A 25,342-nucleotide genomic window follows, 5' to 3' on the forward strand; every position below is an offset into this window, starting at 1 on the left:
GTTCGGGAGCAATAACTACATAGTACATACGATTTAACAATCGAACGTTCAGAGACAAATCCTTTAAAAGGTTATATTTTTGTGTAAGTAATCTTTAATTAATAAGGTCTCAAATGATTAAAACAATAAACCTTAATTTATAAAACATTCATTTATTTCCTAAAAACTCGAAAATCAATCATATTCTTAATTTGTCGCTCGTACAAAGTCACATAATTTTCCTTGAAATCCGCGCGCCGGCAGTTCATTGCTCGGCTCGGTGGCCGTGAGTCCGCGAGCAAGCGCCAACTTGTCAGTGGGCGCGCGAGAAATTGAAGTTCCTTCCTACCCTGCCTACTTCCTTTTGTAAATAAATAATGCTTTCTAAAAGTATCGCGATTAATACATGAAATAACTAATTAGGTACTGAATAATTCGTTCAAGTTTGTAGTCATATATCTATTGTAAGTAATTTAAAATAATAATGCTTAAATACATAGACAGACACATTTTAAGTAGGTTTAAATAAAAATATATGATTAACGATTACATTTATTTACACATCTAAGGTGCATCTAAGCCATACCTCCATACCCTATAGTACTAGGGTTTTGCGATAGTCAGCCCTGTGTGTCTTACGCACACATTGACGCGTGTACAGACGTCGTCGTGCCTATGTAGATTCAAGAACGCGTATTTTGTATGGCGTGGCCGCCCTGTGGCCGGGACCAAAGTACAGAATAAGAAAACGCATCATTAGCGTGTTTTAACAACCTAGTAGCGCCATCTATCGCATTTTAAATATGTTGAAGTACATATTAAGAAAACATAGTTAGCATGTTTTAACAACCTAGTAGCGCCATCTATCGGAATCCGCGGGTAACACAGTTTAGTTTGTATGTTTAAATATTTTTTTTTAGGGGGTTAGGGGGAGATTTAAAAAAAAATCTTGACGCAAGATTACAAAGAGTCCGTATATCAATTTTCAGATCTCTACCTTGAAAACTGAAGAAAGTCCCATACAAACTTTCACCCCCTTTTTAGGGGGTTGGGAGCAGATTTCCAAAAAAAAATTGATGCACGTATTTTTTGTTAGTATCAAAGAGTCCGCATGCCAATGTTTGGCTTTCTACCTTAAAAACTGCGGAAAGCTCCATACAAACTTCCACCCCCTATTTTAGGGGGGGGGGGTTAGGAAGAGACAAAAAGTTGCAAGTCACTCTCCGGACCATCAACTATCTCCACATAAAAAAAACACGTCGATCCATCGCTCCGTTTCGACGTGAAAGACGGACAAACACACAAACCCACAAACACACTTTCGCATTTATAATATTAGTATGGATGTACATATATATATACACAAGAATTGCTCGTTTAAGGGTATTAGATTTAGAATATACACACACGCACACACACACATATATTTATACTAGCTTTTGCCCGCGGCTTCGCCCGCGTGGAATTCGGTTATCGCGCGCTGATCCCTCGGGAACTGTGCATTTTTCCGGGATAAAAAGTAGCCTATGTCACTCTCTGCCCCATAAACTATCTCTATGCCAAAAATCACGTCGAGCCGTCGCTCCGTTTCGACGTGAAAGACGGACAAACATACACACAAACACACACTTTCGCATTTATAATATTAGTATGGATATAATAAGTAGGATAAGTAGGATTAGTAGGATAGTTAAAGTCGGAACAATGATTTCTTTTCTTTGGCGACCTAAAACCTGAGAAGGAACGAACTTCTTTCGTAATTCACGTAATCGATGACTCCGATATACCTAGAAAGTTCATTTTTTTTTATTTTTTTTAGTAGTTTATTATAAGTAAACATTATTTACAATGATCCGTTGTTGACTACGATACTACTAATAATTTTGGGCATTTTTTGTTATTGTTCAAAGAAACCGCCAGTGACACTGACAATCATTAAAATTATTGCCAGTGTAAGAAATTAGTTCCAATGAAATTCTGCAACATGACGAATACTCGTAGTCATATATTTCTGGTCAGGCTTTAAATACGAACTTTTCCTACAAAATACATTATTCATTACTTCTGTACAAAAAACAGTGATAATAAAAAATAAAAGGTTTACGAACACTGTTTCTTATGCATATCTACAAATCTGCAACTGGAGTGCCGAAAACGCCGATAAGCGTAATTTAGCTTTCCCTGGATGCCGCTGATGCCGATGGGCGTCTGTTCTGCAGAAGCGTCGGCATCGCAGCAAAGTACGTAATCTACACGGCTCTACGAAACTCGAAGTTCGTATCGTACCGTCCCTCTCGCTCTCGTATTAAATAGTATAAGTGTTAGAGGGACCACACGACACGAACTTCGAGTTTCGTAGTAGCCCTGCTGAATAGGTTAAAGAGCTTTACAGACTGCAATGCAGGATAATGAATAGATTTCTTGAAAATGAAACTACCGTTAGACTCACTCATATTAAATAAATATATTGACCCGGAGCGCAGAGCGCAGAGCGGCGGCGCGCAGTGCGCGTGTTGCAGCAGCCGCTGAGTCGCGTTGCTCCGAAGACGAAGGGCTACGGATTAGCCCGAAACATGTCGAGCTAAACTGTAAAAAAAAGACGTGAGTTATCCGGGTCAATATATTTAATAATAGAATTATTTTTCCCTGAATGGCAACACTAGCATAGATCGCTCGTTTTTGGCTCGAAATTCGAACTTGTGTTTTTTTGCTTAATATACAAAATGTAATATCAATTTTCTTGTTTTTCGCGATTTTTTAGGTCAAAGAATCGAATTTTAAAAAAAAAATCTTGCGTTGTTACAAATGTTAATCAATTTTCGTTTCCTTTAAACTATTGGTAGATAAAATTTATGCTTTTTTAGTACAGATTTAAATAAAAATATATGATTAACGATTACATTTATTTATCTAAGGTGCATCTAAGCCATACCTACATACCCTATAGTACTAGAATAGCAGCCCTGTGTGTCTTACGCACACATTGACGCGTGTACAGACGTCGTCGTTATGTAGATTCAAGAACATTTTGTATGGCGTGGCCGCCCTGTCCGGACCAAAGTACAGATAAGAAAACGCATCATTAGCGTGTTCAACCTAGTAGCGCCATCTATCGCATTTTAAATATGTAAGTACATATTAAGAAAACATAGTTAGCATGTTTTAACAACCTAGTAGCGCCATCTATCGGAATCCGCGGGTAACACAGTTTAGTTTGTATGTTTAAAAATTTTTTTTTAGGGGTTAGGGGGAGATTTAAAAAAAAATCTTGACGCAAGATTACAAAGAGTCCGTATATCAATTTTCAGATCTCTACCTTGAAAACTGAAGAAAGTCCCATACAAACTTTCACCCCCTTTTTAGGGGGCTGGGAGCAGATTTCAAAAAAAAATTGATGCACGTATTTTTTGTTAGTATCAGAGTTCGCATACCAATGTTTGGCTTTCTACCTTAAAAACTGCGGAAAGCTCCATACAAACTTCCACCCCCTATTTTAGGGGGGTGGGGGGTTAGAAAGAGACAAAAAGTTCCCATGTCACTCTCCGGACCATCAACTATCTCCACATAAAAAAAACACGTCGATCCATCGCTCCGTTTCGACGTGAAAGACGGACAAACACACAAACCCACAAACACACTTTCGCATTTATAATATTAGTATGGATGTACATATATATATACACAAGAATTGCTCGTTTAAGGGTATTAGATTTAGAATATACACACACGCACACACACATATATTTATACTAGCTTTTGCCCGCGGCTTCGCCCGCGTGGAATTCGGTTATCGCGCGCTGATCTCTCGGGAACTGTGTATTTTTTCGGGATAAAAAGTAGCCTATGTCACTCTCTGGCCCATAAACTATCTCTATGCCAAAAATCACGTCGAGCCGTCGCTCCGTTTCGACGTGAAAGACGGACAAACATACACACAAACACACACTTTCGCATTTATAATATTAGTATGGATATAATAAGTAGGATAGTCAGTTACCTGGATCTAGTGAGGTATCAGATTAAAGGTAGTCGGCAATAGTTCAGTATAGTCGGAACAATGATTTCTTTTCTTTGGCGACCTAAAACCTGAGAAGGAACGAACTTCTTTCGTAATTCACGTAATCGATGACTCCGATATACCTAGAAAGTTCATTTTTTTTGTAGTTTATTATAAGTAAACATTATTTACAATGATCCGTTGTTGACTACGATACTACGAATAATTTTGGGCATTTTTTGTTATTGTTCAAAGAAACCGCCACAGTGACACTGACAATCATTAAAATTATTGCCAGTGTAAGAAATTAGTTCCAATGAAATTCTGCAACATGGCGAATACTCGTAGTCATATATTTCTGGTCAGGCTTTAAATACTAACTTTTCCTACAAAATACATTATTCATTACTTCTGTACAAAAAACAGTGATAATAAAAAATAAAAGGTTTACGAACACTGTTTCTTATGCATATCCACAAATCTGCAACTGGAGTGCCGAAAACGCCGATAAGCATAATTTAGCTTTCCCTGGATGCCGCTGATGCCGATGGGCGTCTGTTCTGCAGAAGCGTCGGCATCGCAGCAAAGTACGTAATCTACACGGCTCTACGAAACTCGAAGTTCGTATCGTACCGTCCCTCTCGCTCTCGTATTAAATAGTATAAGTGTTAGAGGGACCACACGACACGAACTTCGAGTTTCGTAGTAGCCCTGCTGGCGCGCGGCAATGAATGGGTTAAATAGCTTTACAGACTGCAATGCAGGATAATGAATAGATTTCTTGAACATGGAACTACCGTGAGACTCACTCATATTAAATAAATATATTGACCCGGAGCGCAGAGCGGCGGCGCGCAGTGCGCGTGTTGCAGCAGCCGCTGAGTCGCGTTGCTCCGAAGACGAAGGGCTACGGATTAGCCCGAAACATGTCGAGCTAAACTGTAAAAAAAAGACGTGAGTTATCCGGGTCAATATATTTAATAATAGAATTATTTTTCCCTGAATGGCAACACTAGCATAGATCGCTCGTTTTTGGCTCGAAATTCGAACTTGTGTTTTTTTGCTTAATATACAAAATGTACACACCTAATATCATATTTTCTCAAGTTTTTCGCGATTCCCTAGGTCAAAGAATCGAATTGCTTTAAAATTCCAGAGAAATAATGCGTTGTTTGGGAGAAACGTGTCAAAATGGTGTTGTAGAGCGCCATCCTGTTCTGTCCCGTTCTGGCGGTTCACTTTTATATTATAGATACATATATTTAATGCTTTCGTGCAGATGTGCTGAGCGAAGCAGAGGATGATGCCTGCAAGCTGAAGCCAGCAGGCGAGGCCGGGCCCGCGACGGAGAGTACACGCACGCAGTCTGATGTTACTAACCGCGAACATACGCACACAGGACAGAAACCACACAGTTGCGACATATGTCATAAACAGTTTACTGACCACAAAAGAAAACACACTGATGAGAAACCGTTCAGTTGCGATGTGTGCAACAAAAAGTTTACACATAAATTTACATTGGTTATACATAGGCGAATACACACAGGTGAGAAACCATATAGTTGCGATATATGTAAAAAACTGTTTACAGTACGAAATCGATTGACTGTTCATATGCGTAGACACACGGGTGAGACACCGTTCAGTTGCGGTGTGTGCGGCAAACAGTTTGCAGATAAAGCTAATTTGATTAGACATACGTGGATACACACAGGTGAGAGACCGTATAGTTGTGATATATGTAAGAAACGGTTTAGAGCAAGAAATAAATTGACTGTTCATATGCGTACACACACGGGTGAGACACCGTTCAGTTGCGATATATGCAACAAACAGTTTACAGTAAGAAGTCGATTAACTGTTCATATGCGTACACACACTGGCGGGAAACTGTTCAGTTGCGATGTATGCAACAAACAGTATACATTACAAAGTCGATTGACTGTTCATATGCGTACACACACTGGTGAGAAACCGTTCAGTTGCGATGTATGCAACAAACAGTTTACAGTACGAAGTCGATTGAATCGTCATATGCGTACGCACACGGGTGAGAAACCGTTCAGTTGCGGTGTGTGCGGCAAACAGTTTACAAGTAAAGCTAATTTGATTAAACATACGTGGATACACACAGGTGAGAGACCGTATAGATGCGATATATGTAAGAAACGGTTTACAGTACGAAATAAATTGACTGATCATATGCGTACACACACGGGTGACACACCGTTCAGTTGCGGTGTGTGCGGCAAACAGTTTTCAGATAAAGGTAATTTGATTAAACATACACGGATACACACAGGTGAGAGACCGTATAGATGCGATATATGTAACAAACGGTTTACGGAAAGAAATAAATTGACTGTTCATATGCGTACACACACGGGTGAGAAACCGTTCAGTTGCGGTGTGTGCGGCAAACAGTTTACAAGTAAAGCTAATTTGAATAAACATACGCGGGTACACACAGGTGAGAAACCCTATAATTGCGTGCGAAGAAACAGTTTAAAGCACGAAATCAATTGACTGATCATATGCGTACACACGGGTGAAAACCCGTTCAGTTGTGACGTGTGGAACAAACAGTTTGCACACAAATATGATTAGACTAATGATAAGTGTAATAACACTTTAACTGCCCGTGCATTACATGTAATGCACCGTCAAACTAGCTCTGCCACGTCTACGTGACGTCAGAAATGGATGATTATGTACATTTGTGCATTACCTGTAATTCACGGATGCGAAAACGAGGGACAGTTAAAAGTGATAATATAGCTTACGCGGACACAGGGGAGAATCCGTATAGTTGCGATATACGGCAGAAACGGTTTATACAGAAATCGACATTGCCTATGATAGGAAACAGTATTTTATTGGTATAAAAATCGGTTGAAGACCGTTATAGATTAACCCCCTTATTCATAAAACTTAACAAGCCTATGTTAACTAACAAATGCTTTGTCCCTTTCTAACAAATACAAATGTCGAAGTGACAGATAAGGACAAACGAATTTTAGCGGCATTTTAACTAAAATAGGTTTGATTGTCGTTTGTGAATAAGGGGGTTAAAATGTAGCAAGTTTTGCTTACATAGAAACTGTTACTGTCAACTAGCGATAGATGGCGTTAGTTGTAGGTTAAATTAAAACTTAGTATCGATGTTATATCTTGAAATCAATAACTTCAAACGAATTTTAGACTCCTTAACTCAATTTTTTTTTAATTTAAGATTAGAATTTAAGGTTAATCAAGTTACTTATGTAATTTTTATTAAAATAAAGTTTAGATTTTTTAATTATCTTTTTTTTGTCTTTCAAAGCCCAAACATAAGCTATTATTGTCATTATGTATTAAGTTGTAGTTTCACTATTGAGTCAACCAGAGGGCGTTGACTGACACCCCAGTTTTCGCATGACACAAAGATGAAATTCTATTAACTAATGTAAGATTGTATATTTCTACGATTAATCATTTAACACGGCTACAGCTGATGTTCATAGCTTTCCATGATAATTTATTTATTAGTTTTGCTTACATAGAAACTGTTACTGTCAACTAGCGATAGATGGCGTTAGTTGTAGGTTAATACCCATAGAGTATATATATATATACATATGGCTTAAATTGTTCAAAAATACCTCGGCTATCACCCCATTAAATCTTTGCATGTAGCTACATCCTGTATAAATATCGATGTTATAACTTGAAATCAATAACTTAGTCCCAACGGAGCAGCTTCAGAAGAGTGTAGTACAGCTAATAAGCATGCTAGTACCGGCAGCACCTGTATAACACCACAGGGCGGCTACGCCGTACAAAATACGCGTTCTTGAATCTACATAGGCACGACGACGACTGTACACGAGTCAAGGGTAGGGTAACTCAAACCGGTGCGGGGCGGAGCGTGGCCATTCTGTACGATAGTACTATTATATATTCTGTGATAACACTAAAAAGGATGCTTAATTATAGTAGTGTCCCTATACACAAATGCTACTAGGTAGCATTTGCTCAATCGTAGCATACTTTCGTGCTAGTAACTAGCATATGTACCAGTACCTTTACATTAGTTCAGATTCACATTTACGTTCATAACTTTCGCTATTCGTTGATAGATGGCGCTGCTTGTATATTTAAATCGGCCTATTCATTAACCAATGACTTTTTGCAAATGTCGATAACTTAACTCTTCATTGAGTGATACTCTTTCCCGACCCGGATAATACTAAAATGGAAATGACGACTTTGTTTTTTGTGTACACGCCCATTGAAACTGTAGTGCTACTAAAATCGAATTTCGTATCGTACCGTCCTGCTGACGCTAATATTATTTTATACAAGAGTGAGAGGGACGCTACGATATGAACTTCTATTATCGAATTTCGTAGTAGCCCTACTGACATGAGCTTCTTTCTATGGGCGTCTACACCAAAAACAGGGTCGGTATTATCCGCGCCAGGAAACAGTTAGAGGTGAGACCAAGGTGAGACGTACTAGGCAAAACGCAGACTGAGTCTTGCGAGTACGCGTCCACAAAAAGACTAGATCCAAAGACTAGGTCCACGAGTATCTACGAGTACTTAACTCAATGAGGGCTATCGCGAATGAATTCGCCGCTAGAGGCGCTAGTGTAGCGTGAGGTCTCCAAAATGACAAATCTCATAGTTTTTGGGTGAGTTACGCGGGTTTATTTATAATTAGAAAATTTATGTGAATATTTTGCATTACCTGAAATTAATTATGGCAATTATGCGTTAAGGGGCAATGAATGTCTATGTTTTGAGACAGTTTTGTCTTTCCGAAACTTTTGTCCTCCCTTTTGTTTTCGAACAAAGCGGGACTAAGCAACACTGTGGTTGCTGGATATTTTTATGGTACGGTTTTAAGGTGTTATAAATATGATTTTAAACTAAACTTTGTTTTAACGCCCGTAATAACAGACTCTGAAAGCCACACTTAAAAACCTCACGCAACAGTGCGCCATCTAGTGAGACAAAAAACGATAGCCCTCATTGACTCATTGCGTAAACAAAATGATTCCCGTAAATGCGCTCCCGTGATTGCGTATATACCGTACTAGCTTTAGTAGTTTTACGAATATCGAACTACCGAATTCCATGTCACAGTTCAGTTTTCACACTTCATATTTTTTTAATTTTAACTTATATTAAATACCGACTAAAAATTTCCCTTCATACTTTATACAGGATTAGGACTGTAAAAAGTTTACATAAATGCTTGAGTTAATAATAATAATTTATTTCCAAAACATCGTTACAATAGATTCCTTAGAACTAGAACTCTACTCCCTACATAGGTATTAAAACCTGTGCTTTAGGATAAGCGGCACTCCTTGAAATAGATTTTGATGTCATTATCATTGACAGTCTAAGAAATGAGTTCCAATGAATTTCCGCAATATGGCGAGTAGTCATATATTTCTGGTCAGGCTTTAAACGCGAAATATAAAATACATACATACATAAAATCCCGCCTCTTTCCCAGCGGGGTAGGCAGAGACTACATCCTTCCACTTGCTACGATTCTGGCATACAACTCTCGCTTCCTCTACATTCATCAATCTTTTCATGCATGCACGTCGGTTTAGAGTACTCCTGAACCGACCTTTCTTCAGAATGTCCCCGATTTGATCATGGTACTTTCGTCTAGGCCTTCCTCTCCCAACGTTCCCATTCATGCTCGTCTTATAGATCTGCTTAGTCAATCTCTTTCATTCATTCTCTCAACATGCCCAAACCATCCAAGCATACCCTTCTCAATCCGTGTGACTATACCTTGATTTACACCACAGCGTTCCCTTATCGCACTATTTCTAATTCTGTCACTCAATTTCACACCTAACATACTTCTTAACGCTCTCATTTCTACCGCATTTATTCTACTCTGATGCCTTTCCTGCCACATCCAACTTTCACTTCCATACATGAGTGTTGGTACTAGCACCCCTCTATGCACAGCCAGACGAGCTCTTTTGGAGATTTTCTGGCTATTCATAAAGGTGTGCAATGCTCCATTCACTATGTTACCAGCCTTTAGTCTTTCAATATCACTTTCACACCTTCAATCCCTAGTAAACATCGATCCCAGGTACACAAATTCATTCACTTGCTCCAAGTTTTCGTCACCAATCGGGACACACACTTCCGTTACGTTTTGTCGAAATATAAAATTATTTGTAAAAACACATTTGAAGTTCATAATGGTGTTTTGCTTTTTATCATTTATTGTTATATTTTTTATTGAACATAATAAAGTAGCTTGTTTAATTTTTAGATTACGGAACCAAGAGAGCGGAGGAGATTTTCGAGGGCTGGTGCCAAACCTTGCAGGCCGAAAGTGATGAAGACGAGGTAGATGATATTGGTGATATTGATGATAAGCAAACTCCCGTCGACATCACATGCGAAGAGTCCGCTATATTGCCACCAAATTTAGCCGACGACGTTCGCCAATGGCTGGAAGACGAAGACGCAGACGCTGACAAAACTATAACGACTATGCTACCGATCGACCATCTGACATTTGACTGGACACGCGACCATACATCGTTTAAAGGACAGCGTGAGATATTTACAGCCACACCTGGACCCACATTTGATTTAGATGACTCCACGACCCCACTTGATATATTCCGAAAATTTTTCGACGATCACCTCCTAGATCTAATAGTTACACAGACGAACTTGCACTCCAACTTATTAATTGACCAGATAACAACCGAACACTCTAGACTCATTAAATGGGAAAACACCGACAGAGAGGAGATACTCATTTTCCTTTCTATACTCATTTTGCAAGGGTTAGCCCCACTTAATGTCGAATCCGACTACTTCAAGGAGAATGGGTATCTCACCCTGAAATATTTTAAAAACCTCATGACATATAACCGATTTACTCTACTGAAACGAATGATACATTTTTCTGACAATATGACTGACCTGAGGGGACTCACATGTGCCCAGAAAAAGCTTCGGAAGATACAGCCTGTACTTGACCACTTAAATGAGAAATTCGGCAAGCTGTATATTCCGAAGCAAAACATAGTCATAGACGAATCACTCCTCAAATGGCACAGTCGGCTCTCCTTTGCACAAAAAATCGCCACAAAAGCTGCCAATGTTGGCGTAAAAAGCTACGAGTTGTGCGAGTCCGACACGGGCTATTTGTGGAGCTTTTTCGTCTACACAGGAAAGGACGGGAAGACTACTGATGGCAAAGACAGACAGGACGAAAATGAACAGCCCGACAGTGACTTGACTGACGAACCTGTGGCAACTTCTGCGTCTTCGATGCCTCCACCTCCCAAGAACGCCACTGCACAGATTGTGCAAAGCCTTGCAAAGCCATTGCTGGGATTGGGGTACACGTTAATAATGGACAATTTTTATAATTCGCCATTATTAGCGCGGTACCTCAAATCCCAAAAGACAGATTGCTTCGGGACACTGCGGGTAAACCGCGAATTTGTGCCCGAGGCAATTAAGTCTCTCGCAAAGACGGAGATGCGGACCGGAGAACTTGTCCAGACCTTTTCGAGGGACGTGAGCATCGTTTTGTGGCGTGACACAAATATAGTGGCCATGATTTCGACTTTCCACGAAGGTGAGGTGGGTGGAAAGGAGAAATACGGCCGCTATAAGTACAAGCCCCAAGCTGTCTTAGATTACAACATTTCAATGGGCGGCGTGTATAGGAAAGATCAATTGCTATCTGCGCACCCCATTGAAAGGTCGAAAAATATGGCGTGGTATAAAAAAGTTTTCCGTCGGCTTTTAAATGTATCAATCCATAATGCGTTCGTCATATTTAAAATGCGAAACACAAACATCACAAATCGGGCATTTCGACGACGCTTGGCCGATGAAATGATTGCAATATATTTGCCACCTCGTGTAAATTGCAATCTCCTTGTGAAAACAAAAGCAATTATACAGTCCCCAGGAGGACAAAAGAGACCCATACTCCAAGGTAACCATTTCATCGGCCAAGGGCCGTCGAAAAATGCTCGATGCCACTGGTGCAGGAAGTCTCGCTCGAAATATATCTGTAAGCAATGTGAGGTGACACTTTGTTTAGAGATATGTTTTGAGGAGTACCATACAAAATATTAGGGTGCCGTTCAAGTCATAAAAACTTCTTGCATATTTTCATTTAACTACTGTCAAAATTCATAATAAACAATTTGCATAAAAACAAAATTCATAATTGTAATATACAATATTATAAGTACATTATATTTAACTAACAGAACAGTCAATAATCATACTAAAATTAGTCATAATGTTGATAACATAAGGTATAATATTACTAGGTATAATATACTTTTAAACTTGGCATAATTATAAAAAAATCATAACAACATTTAAACTAATAATTGGCAACATTTTATGTGGCAAATGATTATGAAGCAAATGATTTACTTAGGCAAATAACAAATCGTCAAGTGTCATTTGGGCAAATATAAACTTTGCAGAATTGGTTTTCTAATGTCTCGGCGAAAATTATTTCGAAATTTTATCGAGTGGTCGAAAAATCTTAACTTTACCAATTTCACCTTAATTAGTGTATAGATATCATTGATTAATATTGTAAATCTGTTTTAAAAAATATATATATCTCTCGTTGACTTTCTTGCCGGATTCTTCTCAACCGAGGTTTTTCCGAACCGGTGGTTGATTTTTTTGACATTCATAAGTGCTTGGTAAAGCCTAAATTGAATAAAGATATTTTGACTTTGACTTTGAAACGAGAGAGCCGCGGAGGTCTATATCATTACCATGCATTATATCCAAAGTTTTTATAAAAAAACATACATTATGCGTTTTAAATGGTATACAGAATGACCATTATATAACTTGTTTACAATGTATGCAAATTGACTGTTATTATTTTCGAAATTATGCAATTTGTTTTTATTCATTTTGTTTTTATGTAAATTCATTATTTCTATACATTAAAATTATGATATTCGTATAATGCAAAATGAAAATTCGCCAATTGTTTTTATGCAAATCATTACACACCCAAAATATTAGGACTAAGATTGTACAAAAAATATTAAGATAGATTTGTATCCAAGAAATACTTTTTAATTTCTACTCTTTTTTGCCAGACTATACATACATTTATAATCATTAATTTGGTATCTGGTCATTTGTAGTCTGGTAAAGAATGCCTCAAGGCCGCCTTTTGTAAGTTAAGTTTTTTCTATTGTGCAATAAAGATTAAATAAATAAATTAATTTGCTACAACCTCTTTAAATGCCTATCCTTTATAATAATAACTTTATTTTATCATTTATTTAAAAATACATAAAAAATACAGTCTAACGTAGAACCACCTTATTTTTTTTAAAGTCTGTTCGAATAAATAACGACTGCATAAGTGGTAGAGACTCGAACATAAAGTAAATAAAAAGAGGTAAAACATTTGCAAACATTAAGTTATCTACATTAAACTATTTATAGAACGTAATACTTAAAATAACATATGTTCAATTCTAAAACACTGCATAGACCCACAAACCTCACTTATGAACCACAAACCTCAATGAAGCCAACTTTGATGAAGCGCTCGCCAAACCCACACCGTATAATCACTATGTTTACCTATTGTTTTTTTACACTAAAAAAATCATACTAAGTACCTAACACTATGTACAAGGTTTATAATACAGTTTAAAATTTATTCACACTAATAGTTGAGCTTCTTATTATTTAATTACACAACATACGAAGTCCACTGAATTTCCCGCGAATGAACCAAACTGACAGCTAATTTTTTTTCTGCTGCAGCGCATGGCAAGAGTCTGAAGCGCTATTCAGCCTCCGACAGGGCGACAGCCAAAGAGGATGAGAATTTTAAATTGTTCTTTATTCAAAATACTTGCACCTAGTGCTTACATTTTGGTGATATTATTATGTTTTTAAATGTAACTAGTTATGTTTGTTCGGGTGGAATTAATATTTTAACTTAAATTTAAAGTGGATATCTTCAACCGATTGATTTACATACAATGCGATTATTTGATTCTACATACAATGCAATGGTGACAACACGATGAGCTGATGCTGCAGCCAGGATATCCAACACACTAGTACATCAAAAATACAAACTGAGACATGGATGCACAGAAAAACCAGAAAGAGACCAGCGATGGGAATCGAACCCAGGTCCTCAGCAATCCAAAACACTAGTACACTTTTAAAAAAATAATCTTAAAATTAAAAATTTAAAATACCCCCTCCAAAAATACGCCAAAAAAAAACTCCGACAAAAAACGCCGCCAAAAAAAAAAGTAAAAAATAATTATGCACTACTTAGCTGTTGCCCGCGACTTCATCTGCGAAGAATTCGTTTATCCCTATCCCGCGAGGACTATGCTGATTTTCTAGAAAATTTGCCTAAGTTAATTTAGTACAAGTACCTAGTAATATTTTTTTATCAAAGCGTCGTCGTGGTCGGGTCGGGGAACCCCTAAGCTTAATACTTTTAAAAATACAACATATGAACTATAGTTTCCTGTTAAACTTGTCCTGGTCTTTTTTTTGGCGGCGTTTTTTTATTAATTTTGCTGTCGTTTTTTTGTCGGGGTTTTTTAATTTTTAATTTAAGTTTTTTTTTCATATTAATTAGCCAACATCGTTAAGAGCTTTGCAAATGAGAACAACTAAACGCAGTAGTTGAGAATTCATAAAAAAAAATTGATCAGCTGTTTGTCAAACAAATGTTTGGTTTATGTTTGGTTAACTTACAGTTACTTCTAAACTTCTATTTTTAATCTTGAAGTAAATACACATTTGAAGATAAAACATTTTTGTTGAAATATTAGAAAATACATTTGTATAGTTACCGCCCCATGGAACAGTCACATCACATCGCACATATTCGTGATTATGGAGTCGTCCGCCTGCCGCCGTGGTGCTTCCGACGCGGACCTTTCGCCGCGGGCATACAGCGCGACTGCGGAGTGCGAGCCTGTGATGGTGAAGGAGGAGCCCGACTGTGGCGTGTGCGGCGTGAGCGAGGCGGCCTTGGCAGAAGGCTTGTACGCCGGCCACGAGGTTAAAGGCGAAATAGTAATTGGACCTGAGCTGATTGAGCAGCAGGACATCGCTTTTTCAATGCAAAGTAAGCTTCGCAATCAGATCGTAACAGACCAATGACTCTCCTTTAGTTTAACTTCAACTTTTGTCATCATCATCATCATCATCCCAGCCTATATACGTCCCACTGCCCCTCAGAATGAGAGGGCTTGGGCAGTAGTTCCCACGCGGGCCCAGTGCGGATTGGGAACTTCACACACACCATTGAATTGCTTCGCAGGTTTGTGCAGGTTTCCTCACAATGTTTTCCTTCACCGTAAAGCTCGTGGTAAATTTCAAATGTAATGCTCGTGGTAATTTTCGACTTTTGTGCTTAATGGCAATCGGTCGATTTTGGTTAGCATCTCCTGGAGTTGCTGCTTCAATGTGCGGTGGTGATCATTATCCGTCAGAGTACCGCATGCCCGTTTGTCTCCCTCTGGCCTGTCCTGTTAGAAAATATAATTCAGTGCATATTTGTATTATTTCGGAAGTTGAAGATAGACATGTAACCAGAATGGTTGCTTGTAGGTTTGTGTTAGAAATGATGATTTCATTTGATAGCAGTGTACGAGCAAGCGGGTCATCTGATGGGAAATGAACACCACTGCCCCTGAGTACCAACTACTCAAGGTGAGTCATTGGTCCGTTGCCCGCCTTTTAAGAAAGTATAAGCCCTTTACTTGAAAGCCCGATGTCATAGTAGATGTATATTTGTATGTATGTATGTAAACTCGTTATAGTACAAAATAAGTAAACAAACACAGATGACAAACAATGAAATACATGTACAAAGGTGAAGTTATCCCTTTAAGGGATCTCTACCAGTCAACCTTTGAGTGGATGAGAGGAGCATTCAGTCAGGGACAGACAAAAAGTGAGTTTAAAAATTAAAATAGATAGTCGAAGCTACAATACCTACATTGCTTTTAATAATATAATACACGAATAAAACAAACAAAATAAGATGATAAGATACATGTTAGCATTATAAAATTTTATCAAATGAATCTTGGCAAATGGCTGGAGCAGAATGGAGAAGGGTCCATGCAAGCCAAAGACAGAGGGTGGCGCTGACGCCGCGCCCGAGTGCACCACCACCTGCCGCGGGGAAGGACCTGGCTGCAACAGGAGCATAACTTATAGTCTTACATGATGCAGGCCGACCCCAGTGCACTGCGGCTTTGAGGACAGCAGAGCCAGAGACGTCCCTATCGTGATCCCTGCTCATGTCACTAGCAAAGTAGTATTGTAACGCCATACGCCGCCAGATTGCGCTAGCAGTAGCAGTACCGCGCCGCACGGAATGGCCTAAGTCCAACCTGCGTGTGCGACCAAGTTACTTGAATGCCCCCTGTGGTGAATCTATAAAGATCATTATTTCACGCTTCTATCAAAATTACTTAATATTTTTAACTACCGGAAAGCGTTGGTGCGCGGGGCCCCTAGATGCACGGGGCCCGTAGCATTTGCTACTCTTGCTACGTAGCTAATCCGCCATTGCAATCAGGCACTAATGGGTTCTATTAGAAATGAATTTTCTGGTTGAATTTAAGAGAATTTAGAATAATGATGATGATATGATGAATGCTTTCTTGCAGGCACGCTGAGGAAAGCAGAGGAGGATGCTTGCGAAGTGAAGCCAGCAGGCGAGGCCGGGCCCGCGACGGAGAGTACACGTGCCCAGTCTGATTTAAACACCCGCGAACATACGCACACGGGAAAGAAACCACACAATTGCGACATATGTCATAAACAGTTTACTAAACGTATTCAATTGACTAACCACAAACGAATACACACTGGCGGGAAACATAGTTGCGATATATGTAGCAAACGGTTTACACTACGAAGTAATTTGACTGTTCATGTGCGTTCACACACGGGTGAGACACCGTTCAGTTGCGGTGTGTGCGGCAAACAGTTTACACAGAAACCTAATCTGATTAAACATGCGCGGATACACACAGGTGAGAAACCATATAGTTGCGATATTTGTAAGAAACGGTTTACAGAAAAATCGACGTTGACAAGTCATATACGAATACACATGGGTGAGAAACCGCATAGTTGCGATATATGTAGCAAACGGTTTACACTACGAAGTCATTTGACTGTTCATGTGCGTTCACACACGGGTGAGACACCGTTCAGTTGCGGTGTGTGCGGCAAACAGTTTGCACAGAAACCTAATCTGATTAAACATGCGCGGATACACACAGGTGAGAAACGATATAGTTGCGATATTTGTAAGAAACGGTTTACAGAAAAATCGACGTTGACAAGTCATATACAAATACACATGGGTGAGAAACCGCATAGTTGCGATATATGTAGCAAACGGTTTACACTACGAAGTCATTTGACTGTTCATGTGCGTTCACACACGGGTGAGACACCGTTCAGTTGCGGTGTGTGCGGCAAACAGTTTACACAGAAACCTAATCTGACTAGACATGCGCGGATACACACAGGTGAGAAACCATATAGTTGTGATATTTGTAAGAAACGGTTTACAGAAAAATGGACGTTGACAAGTCATATACGAATACACATGGGTGAGAAACCGCATAGTTGCGATATATGTAGCAAACGGTTTACACAGAAACCTAATCTGATTAGACATGCGCGAATACACACAGGTGAGAAACCATATAGTTGCGATATATGTAAGAAAGGGTTTACACAGAAATCGGCATTGGTAAGACATTATAGGAATACACACAGGTAGAAAACCATTCAGTTGTGACGTGTGAACCAAACAGTTAAATAAATGTATTTTTTTTTCTTTCTTTCTTAAAAAAATACTTCGTTAGGGGCATCTCTAAATTCCAGTACCTACCTATCTTTATGAAACAGACCTGCCCAATAGGGATTTTAAACATAATTAGCAAGTTGATGAATACAAAATCCAATTTCAATTTCTGTTCCGTGTATGTAGTGCCCCCCCTATAAATATTTATTTTTGTAATTTAACTACTAAACTAAATAGCGGCTTTGACAAGACATTTGTACTCCAAATTTAATTGATATAAATCTTGTAGTTTTCGAGTAAAATGCCTGTGACATAAGGACGGACGGACAGACAGACAGACGGACTTGACGAAACTATAAGGGTACCGTTTTTGCCATTTTGGCTCCGGAACCCTAAAAAGGCAGTAAGTCAGAAATGGATGATTATAGACCGATAGCTCTCATTCCTATGTTCTCTATGCCGCTTGAAAAGATAATTTATTATAGATTAATACAGTACTTACACCAACTTAACATACTATCAAATGCGCAATTTGGTTTTAGACAAAAAAGATCGACTTCATTAGCTGTTTGCGAGCTGATTAAAATAGTCATACAATGCAGAAATTACAATGACAAGCTTCCCTCACTGGGTATATTCATGGACATGTCAAAAGCATTTGATAGAGTCTGCCAGGAGAAACTACTGCACAAGTTAAACATACGGCATATGCAACTGTTTTCAGTGGCTAAAATCGCATCTTCAAGGAAGACAGCATTGCACTGACATAACAGCTTATTCTGAAAGCTCAAACACGTTTAACACTTACAGATCGGAATACAGATATGCTAAGGTGGGGTACCGCAGGGGAGTTCGCTGGGCCCATTGCTATTCTTACTGTATATCGACGATCTACCAAATGTCTCTGAACATAAAATACTGCTTTTTGCTGATGACTGCTCGTTAGTGTTAAGAGGTTACCGGGATGGCAAAATTAAGCAATTCGAAGAGGATGCCAACAGAGTAGTCCATGATGTCAATAAATGGTTAGAGGGAAATGATCTACAGGTTAATATGAGAAACACAGAATTCAAGGAATTTTATGGTCCCCGGGCAAAGCCAACTGAAATCAATGAAATGCATTCTCGCGGGCGCCGCTATACAAATTTCAGTTCTCGTCTCGCCTCGCCGGTGGAAAATCGCCTTAACTCCCTAAGTCACCTTGTGTATACATATTGTAACCACGTATGTTGATAAATAAAGATACTTTGACTTTGACGTACCCACCTATATTTTTTTCTGAAACAAAACTATACACAAAATGTTAATAAACTTTAATCGTCATATAAAACTACCTTACATTTACCGCTGTGGCGGGGCTTCTTTTCTCTGCTCTGAGGTACAAAAGGTAACAAACGAACTTATCATTTCTTCTGTGTTGTGTATCAAGGCAAAAGCAGCCCGGCAGGAAGTCGACGAAGCTCCGCTTTGGCGGAGCTTCTATTTTCTGCTCTGAGCTATAAAAGGCAACGAACGAACCTTTAATTTCTTCTGTGTTATATATCAAAGCGAAAGCGGTCCGCCAGAAAGTCGATGAAGCTCCGCTGCGGCGGGGCTTCTATTTTCTGCTTTGAGGTGTAAAAGGCAACGACCGAACCTATCATTTCTTCTGTGTTGTGTATCAAGGCAAGCGGCCCGCCAGAAAGTCAACCGCTATGATAGCGGGGCTTCTATTTTTTACTCTTAGGTTCAAAAGGTAACGAACGAACCTACTTATTATGAAATGAGTGTATTTTTGTTAAAGAATTCGAGCACTTCTAAATCGTGTCTAATTGTAAATAAATACATGCGACTCGTTGCGGTATTTTGAATGCAAAGCGCTCATTGGCGGGCCAGCCGGTCTTATTCCCGCGCAGCGCACCTCGAGATGTGTTGCTAATTTTCATTAAAAAAGACAAGGGTGAAACTAAATAAAAGCTTGTAAATTAAAAAAATTGTGAAACTATTTTATTTTAAATCAAAGAGCTTCTCTGTCTGTGGAATCCTGTTGACCTTGATCATTACCGAAGTTTTATGCTTCTTCATACTATAATATAAATACACAGTCATAAAGTTAATTCCATCAAACTACACACAGTAAAGGCGGTAGTCAAATAATAGTTCCACAAAACTTTCGGCGAGTCATCCTTGGATCAACAACCTATTCCGGAAACTGTCTGCGCAATATAACAGTGAAAATAATCACGATTATATGAGTAACAGATCGCGTTTTACAATTCATTTATGAATCAATTGTTGTCCTGACAAAACACGTCAATAAAACAAACTTTTTTTTTTTTTTTTTAATTTTGGCTACAAACATGGTTGACTGAACAATGACAAGAGACCCCCTCACACTAGCGTCTTTGGAGCGTCGTCGTGCCCGTCACGTGACACGACGCCAGCGCTGCGGGGCTACTACGAAATTCGATTTATGATTCGAAAATCGAAGTTCGTATCGTACCGTCTCGCTGATGCTAACTCGCTGGTGAGAGGGAAGTACGGAAGTACGATTTCGTAGTATAGCCCTTCAGAGGGCCTACTCCGAAGTTCGAAAATCGAAGTTCGTATCGTACGCTTCTCGAATCTTAAATAGTATAAGTGTCAGGGGGACCGAACTTCGAATTTCGTAGTAGCCCTGCTGGTACGAAGACGACGACCGAAAGAAGCCAGTGTGGGGGGTTTCTATAGGCAATGCCACGAGAGTTGAAGAGAATGAGTGAGTGTCAAAATCCCGCTGTCATTACATGACGTTTTTGTGTGCGTGACCTCAACTCTGGTGGCACTACCTATAGTTTTTTATATACATAAGAGACGTGCGGGTCACCTGATAGGAAGCAATCACCGCCGCCCATGGACACCTGTCAACGCGAGAGGTATCACAGGTGCGTTGCCGGCCCTTTGAGAGATTGATAGGTTCGTTTTTCGTTAGTTAAGCTCGTTTGCAAAACGTTATTACGTTTGATAATGAACAGGCAGATTTAAATAGCAAGTAGCGCCATCTATCAAAGAGTAGCAAAAGTAATAATCCGAAAAACATTTGGTCACTTTCCTATTTGGCTCTAGTTTTCTACCAACCATTCTATTTAAAATCCATACCTACTAAACAATTCTAAATGTGAGTTTACCATATCACATAATTTTCACGCATAATTATAAGGGCTATCCATTATTATAACTCAGCAAATAAGATATCGATATTAAAATCGTGGCGGCTACATTATATTTTAAGAATGAACAATGTTACTAGGATATTTTGGCTTTAATTTAGGATATAAAATAAAAAATGACTATATCATTGGATTTGTACAAAATATTACTAAGTGTAGAAATAAAAGCAAAAATTCCTTAACTTACATTCTTTATTAAGAATACATACATTTAAATGAGAAACAAAAAACAGACTTTCTTAATAAAATAAAATCGTGGGAAGTAGTAGTAGTAGTAGTTATAAATGCGAAAGTAACTCTGTCTGTCTGTCTGTTACGCTTTCACGTCGAAACCACTGAACCGATTTTGATGAAATTTGGTATATAGGTAGTTTGAACCCCAAGGATCAACATAGGATACCTTTTATTCTGGTAGAGGGCGCCACCGCGCGATAACCTAGATCCGCGCAGACGAAGTCGCGGGCATAAGCTAGTATTAAATAAATGATTATACTGTGATTTCACATGACGATAGGATGATATTGATGGAAGTACTTTTACGTTTTTCGTAAATTTTCTATTAACAAAATGCATCCAAAGCATTATGAGCCATTGACTGTTGATGATACAATACAACTCATCTATTTTATCAGCTAATAAACCAATCTTGTTCTTAAATTTAACAGAATCCATGGCTTTATTATTAACTAGTGCCCTGACCCAGGTTTGCACGGGCACCATAAAAAAAATGTTTCTCTAATCAAGGCCACTACACACTATTTTCAGCTCCATTTCCCAAAAACGATACCCGCGCGAAGCCAGGGCGCGTTTTTAACTTCGTAATATCTTTTGAATGGATTGTCCGATTTGAATAATTCAAAAATTAATCAACGGGTATTTAAAAAGTCTTAATACTAAATGATTTTTACACAACAAGCATGAACATGGCAATAATTTCTTGTATAAAATTATTGTGTATTTTTCATTCAATTTATACTTGAACTCAATCAGAATCAGTCTTTGGAGAAGGAAACAGTTTGTAAATTTCAAAAACATCATTTACTATTTTTGCACCTGTCTTTTTCAAGTACCCTTCTCTTTTCTTGCGTGAATTAATTTGTGGCTGTTTAAATTGGATGACTGTGAAAACTGTTTACCGCAAATATTACAACTGAAAGGTTTCTCGCCTGTGTGAGTTCTCATGTGACCAATTAGATGATGCCGCAGAGAAAACTGCTTGTTACATATGTCACAAGCATATTGTTTCTCTTGCGTGTGAATTCTTTTGTGACAATTTAAAACAAATAGTCTTGAAAACTGCTTGTGACATATGTCACAGCAGAATGGTTTCTCTACTTCTTTTTTATTACTTATCATTGTTTTGATACCATCCTCTGTGTGAGAGAGTTCTGGTTCTACCTCGATTTCTATTTTTATCTTGAGATCGCCGTCCCATTCCTTATGTGCAGCTTCACTTGAATTGAGTTTGTCTCCTTCAGATTCTTTGTTCAAGTCACCTGTTCCGCTCACACTGAACTTGCTCCATTCATTCTCTTTCTTAACTAGGTGCATGTCTGTTGGCATTTTAATTGTTTTATCTTTAGTGTGTACTTTTTTGTGGGATTTTAAGTAGGATAGCTTTGGAAATTTCTTATCGCATACATCACAGCTGAATTTCTTCCCCGAGTGCAATTCCATGTGGTTAGTTAAATCATACTGTTGTGCAAATTGTTTTAAACATACTTTGCAAGTGTATTTTTTCTCAAGGGTGTGCACTCTTATTTTATGGTATTTTAAATTAGACATTTTGGCAAATTTTCTGCTGCATGTGTCACAACTGAACGGTTTCTCGCCTGTGTGCACCCTAATATGTTCAGTTAGATGATTTCTTTTAGGGAACTCTTTCTGACATATGTTGCATGAGTATTTTTTACTTTTACTGTGATTTTCCTGGTGGCGTTTTAAGAAGGATAGATTGCCAAACCTTTTATAGCATATGTCACACTTATAGGGTCTCTGACCGTTGTGCACTTTGATGTGTATTGTGTAATATTTTTTAGTACGAAACTGTTTGTGACATATGTCACATGAGTATTCCTGCTCTTTCATATGTACTTGTTTATGACGATTTAAGAGGTCCAGCTTGGAAAATTGTTTTTTGCATATATCACAACTTATTGGCTTAAGTTTACTTTGGGTTGCATTGGGACATGGTGGTTGCTGAGATTCTGGTTCAACCTCAATTTCGACTTTAGTCATCTGAACAGCATCTGGGCCCGTTGTTTCAGTCACACTACTCTCACACTCGCTCCATTGAGGTTCCTTCTTAACAGACTCACACTCTGCTGTCGTTTCGATCTCATGTGTGTGCTTATCTACTCTCTCACTCGCACTATTGCTCCATTCAGGCTCCTCCTTAACCCACACGCACTCTGCAGTCGTTTTCATCAGTTGCTTGGCGAAAGTTTTGACCTCGCTCTTGACAGTGTTGCTTTTTGCTGATATACTCTCATGATTATTGCGCAAGCCTGCACCGCTCTCGTATTCGTCCCAATTGGGTTCCACCTTGACGGACACAAATTCTGCAGACATTATGTTGGATGATCCGCAAGCCACAAAGCATCCGCTTAATGTTCTCCGTCGAAAACGAAAGCGGAGTTTATTAACAGCAGTAGGTACAATTAATACAGCTTTTACAGAAATTCTTTAATTCCGAAATGATTTTTCAAGAGATACCCACAACAAAACGAATCACAATTCTGACCTATGATTCTGTCTGAGAGTGACAGGTGACAGGCATACAATAGGATTGACAGTGACAGCGTGCAGCGGTACTATGGTATGCAAAGTTACTACGAACTCTCACAGGAAACTCGATATTTTTTTCGGTTCATATGATTGCTTTAAATACGTGCAAATGGCTAGCGTTTAAGGACCTACTACATAGTGATCATAGAAGGATGATGTCTGAAATGTAATTTCTATTTAAATGACGACTTTTGCAACTTACGACATCTGTCACGGAGTAGCAGAACTAAGTAGTCTGGTTTATTCATAGGAGAGTAGAGTGAGGTGTACTCAATCATCCCAGCTAGGTTTTCTTTCTACAGTGGTGTAGGTATTTAATCAAAAAGACTATCCCAGTCTTATTGAGATAAAACTGTCGTCAAATTATATACCACAACATTACATTTCACAATTTTTAAATAATATAATTTACATAATATTGTCTCAAAGCCATACATTTTTATTAAGTTTAGCTTATTTTAAAGATTTTCCATGAAAGAAAGTTGGCAAACCCCCAACTTAGTCACTTTAAAGTTCAATATCTCAAAAACGGCTAAACCGGTTTTTATGGAACATCTAAAAATCATTGCTAGAAAACCTGACTTTAAATAAAAAAAAACGCATTCAAATCGGTCCATCCGTAGAGCTGCGGTGCCACAGACAGACAGACGCACACACAGATACACAAAGCGTCAAACTTATAACACCCCTCTTTTTGCGTCGGGGGTTAAAAAAAGTAGTTCTTAAGTCAATCTGAATACTGCAAACCCTTGTTTTGTTGTAGCATTTTTTTTGTATCAAACATTTATGTTGCTGTTTAATTAATTTTCTACATAAATAAAAAGTATGCCTTTGTACTGAACACTTTTTTTGTATTTCCTTTTTGTACAATAAAGGGTATAAACAAACAGACTAAAATGTTTTAGTTTTGTATTGTAACATGATTAATAACAATAAATAAAATAAATACCTATACACATTATAATAAAAGAATACATTCAAATTCCTTTTTATTTTATTTGTACTTTGCTAGAGTAAGCTTAATCATTTGTATGTTGTTGTTTATGATATTTTAAACAAGTTGATTGAGTATGGTTTCTCTCCCATATTACAGAATAAGTAATAGTACTACCGTACAGAGAATACTCTCTCGAACAAAAGTCAAGTTTAAGTATAAATCTTTACCTACTCTTACGACTTGCACGCGAAATTAAAACTTATCATGTTACACGAGCATTCATATTCCGTTGGGCACCGTTGACTCGAAACCGGTTTGGCGGCAAGAGCACAGGGTTCCCACTCGCCGATGAATAAAGATAACAGTGGGTATTAAATTAATTCTTTAAGCTACCCTGTAAATATTCCTTAACATACCTATATAACAACAAAGCATGACAATGATAAACTAACTACCTTTGCCTACTACAGATTTCCGTATTGCCAAAACCATGTCTTAATATTATTTTTGACCAACCAATTACAGAATTTTATCAGTAGATAACTACAAACATACAAAAGTATTACTAGGCAGGGACTTAGGAAATTA

At 38.4% G+C, this 25,342-nt stretch overlaps 3 protein-coding genes across 7 annotated transcripts in view; 2 read left to right on the forward strand and 1 right to left on the reverse strand.

Annotated features, from left to right (window-relative positions):
- Positions 1–13,231, forward strand: part of LOC141442721 (uncharacterized) — a gene marked incomplete in the record, with an annotated part of 109,419 nt that extends 96,188 nt beyond the window's left edge. The window contains 2 exon segments of the mRNA XM_074107793.1: positions 5,256–5,525; positions 10,277–13,231. Of these exon segments, the coding sequence (XP_073963894.1) occupies positions 5,256–5,525; positions 10,277–12,114 (2,108 nt within the window).
- A 1,510-nt stretch (positions 13,232–14,741) lies between these two features.
- LOC141442760 (uncharacterized) lies at positions 14,742–19,735 on the forward strand. Of its 5 annotated transcripts, none has more exons than XM_074107858.1 (3): positions 14,742–15,133; positions 16,689–17,309; positions 18,653–19,735. In XM_074107858.1, the coding sequence occupies exons 1-3, from the start codon at positions 14,899–14,901 to the stop codon at positions 18,748–18,750; spliced, it is 954 nt and encodes a 317-aa protein (XP_073963959.1). In that variant the 5' UTR covers positions 14,742–14,898; the 3' UTR covers positions 18,751–19,735. The 5 variants fall into 5 exon arrangements, with proteins under 5 accessions (XP_073963959.1, XP_073963958.1, XP_073963961.1 ...); XM_074107857.1 differs by having other exon boundaries at positions 16,689–17,561; positions 18,385–18,745; XM_074107860.1 differs by having other exon boundaries at positions 18,385–18,745.
- Positions 19,736–19,812: 77 nt separating this feature from the next.
- On the reverse strand, positions 19,813–25,306 carry LOC141442753 (uncharacterized). Its single transcript, XM_074107845.1, has one exon. It carries the CDS (start codon positions 23,599–23,601, stop codon positions 22,093–22,095), a length of 1,509 nt encoding a protein of 502 aa, XP_073963946.1. The 5' UTR covers positions 23,602–25,306; the 3' UTR covers positions 19,813–22,092.
- Between the last annotated feature and the right edge of the window lie 36 nt (positions 25,307–25,342).

The sequence above is a fragment of the Choristoneura fumiferana genome, chromosome 26 (assembly GCF_025370935.1).
Source record: "Choristoneura fumiferana chromosome 26, NRCan_CFum_1, whole genome shotgun sequence".
Classification (NCBI taxonomy): Eukaryota; Metazoa; Arthropoda; class Insecta; order Lepidoptera; family Tortricidae; genus Choristoneura; species Choristoneura fumiferana.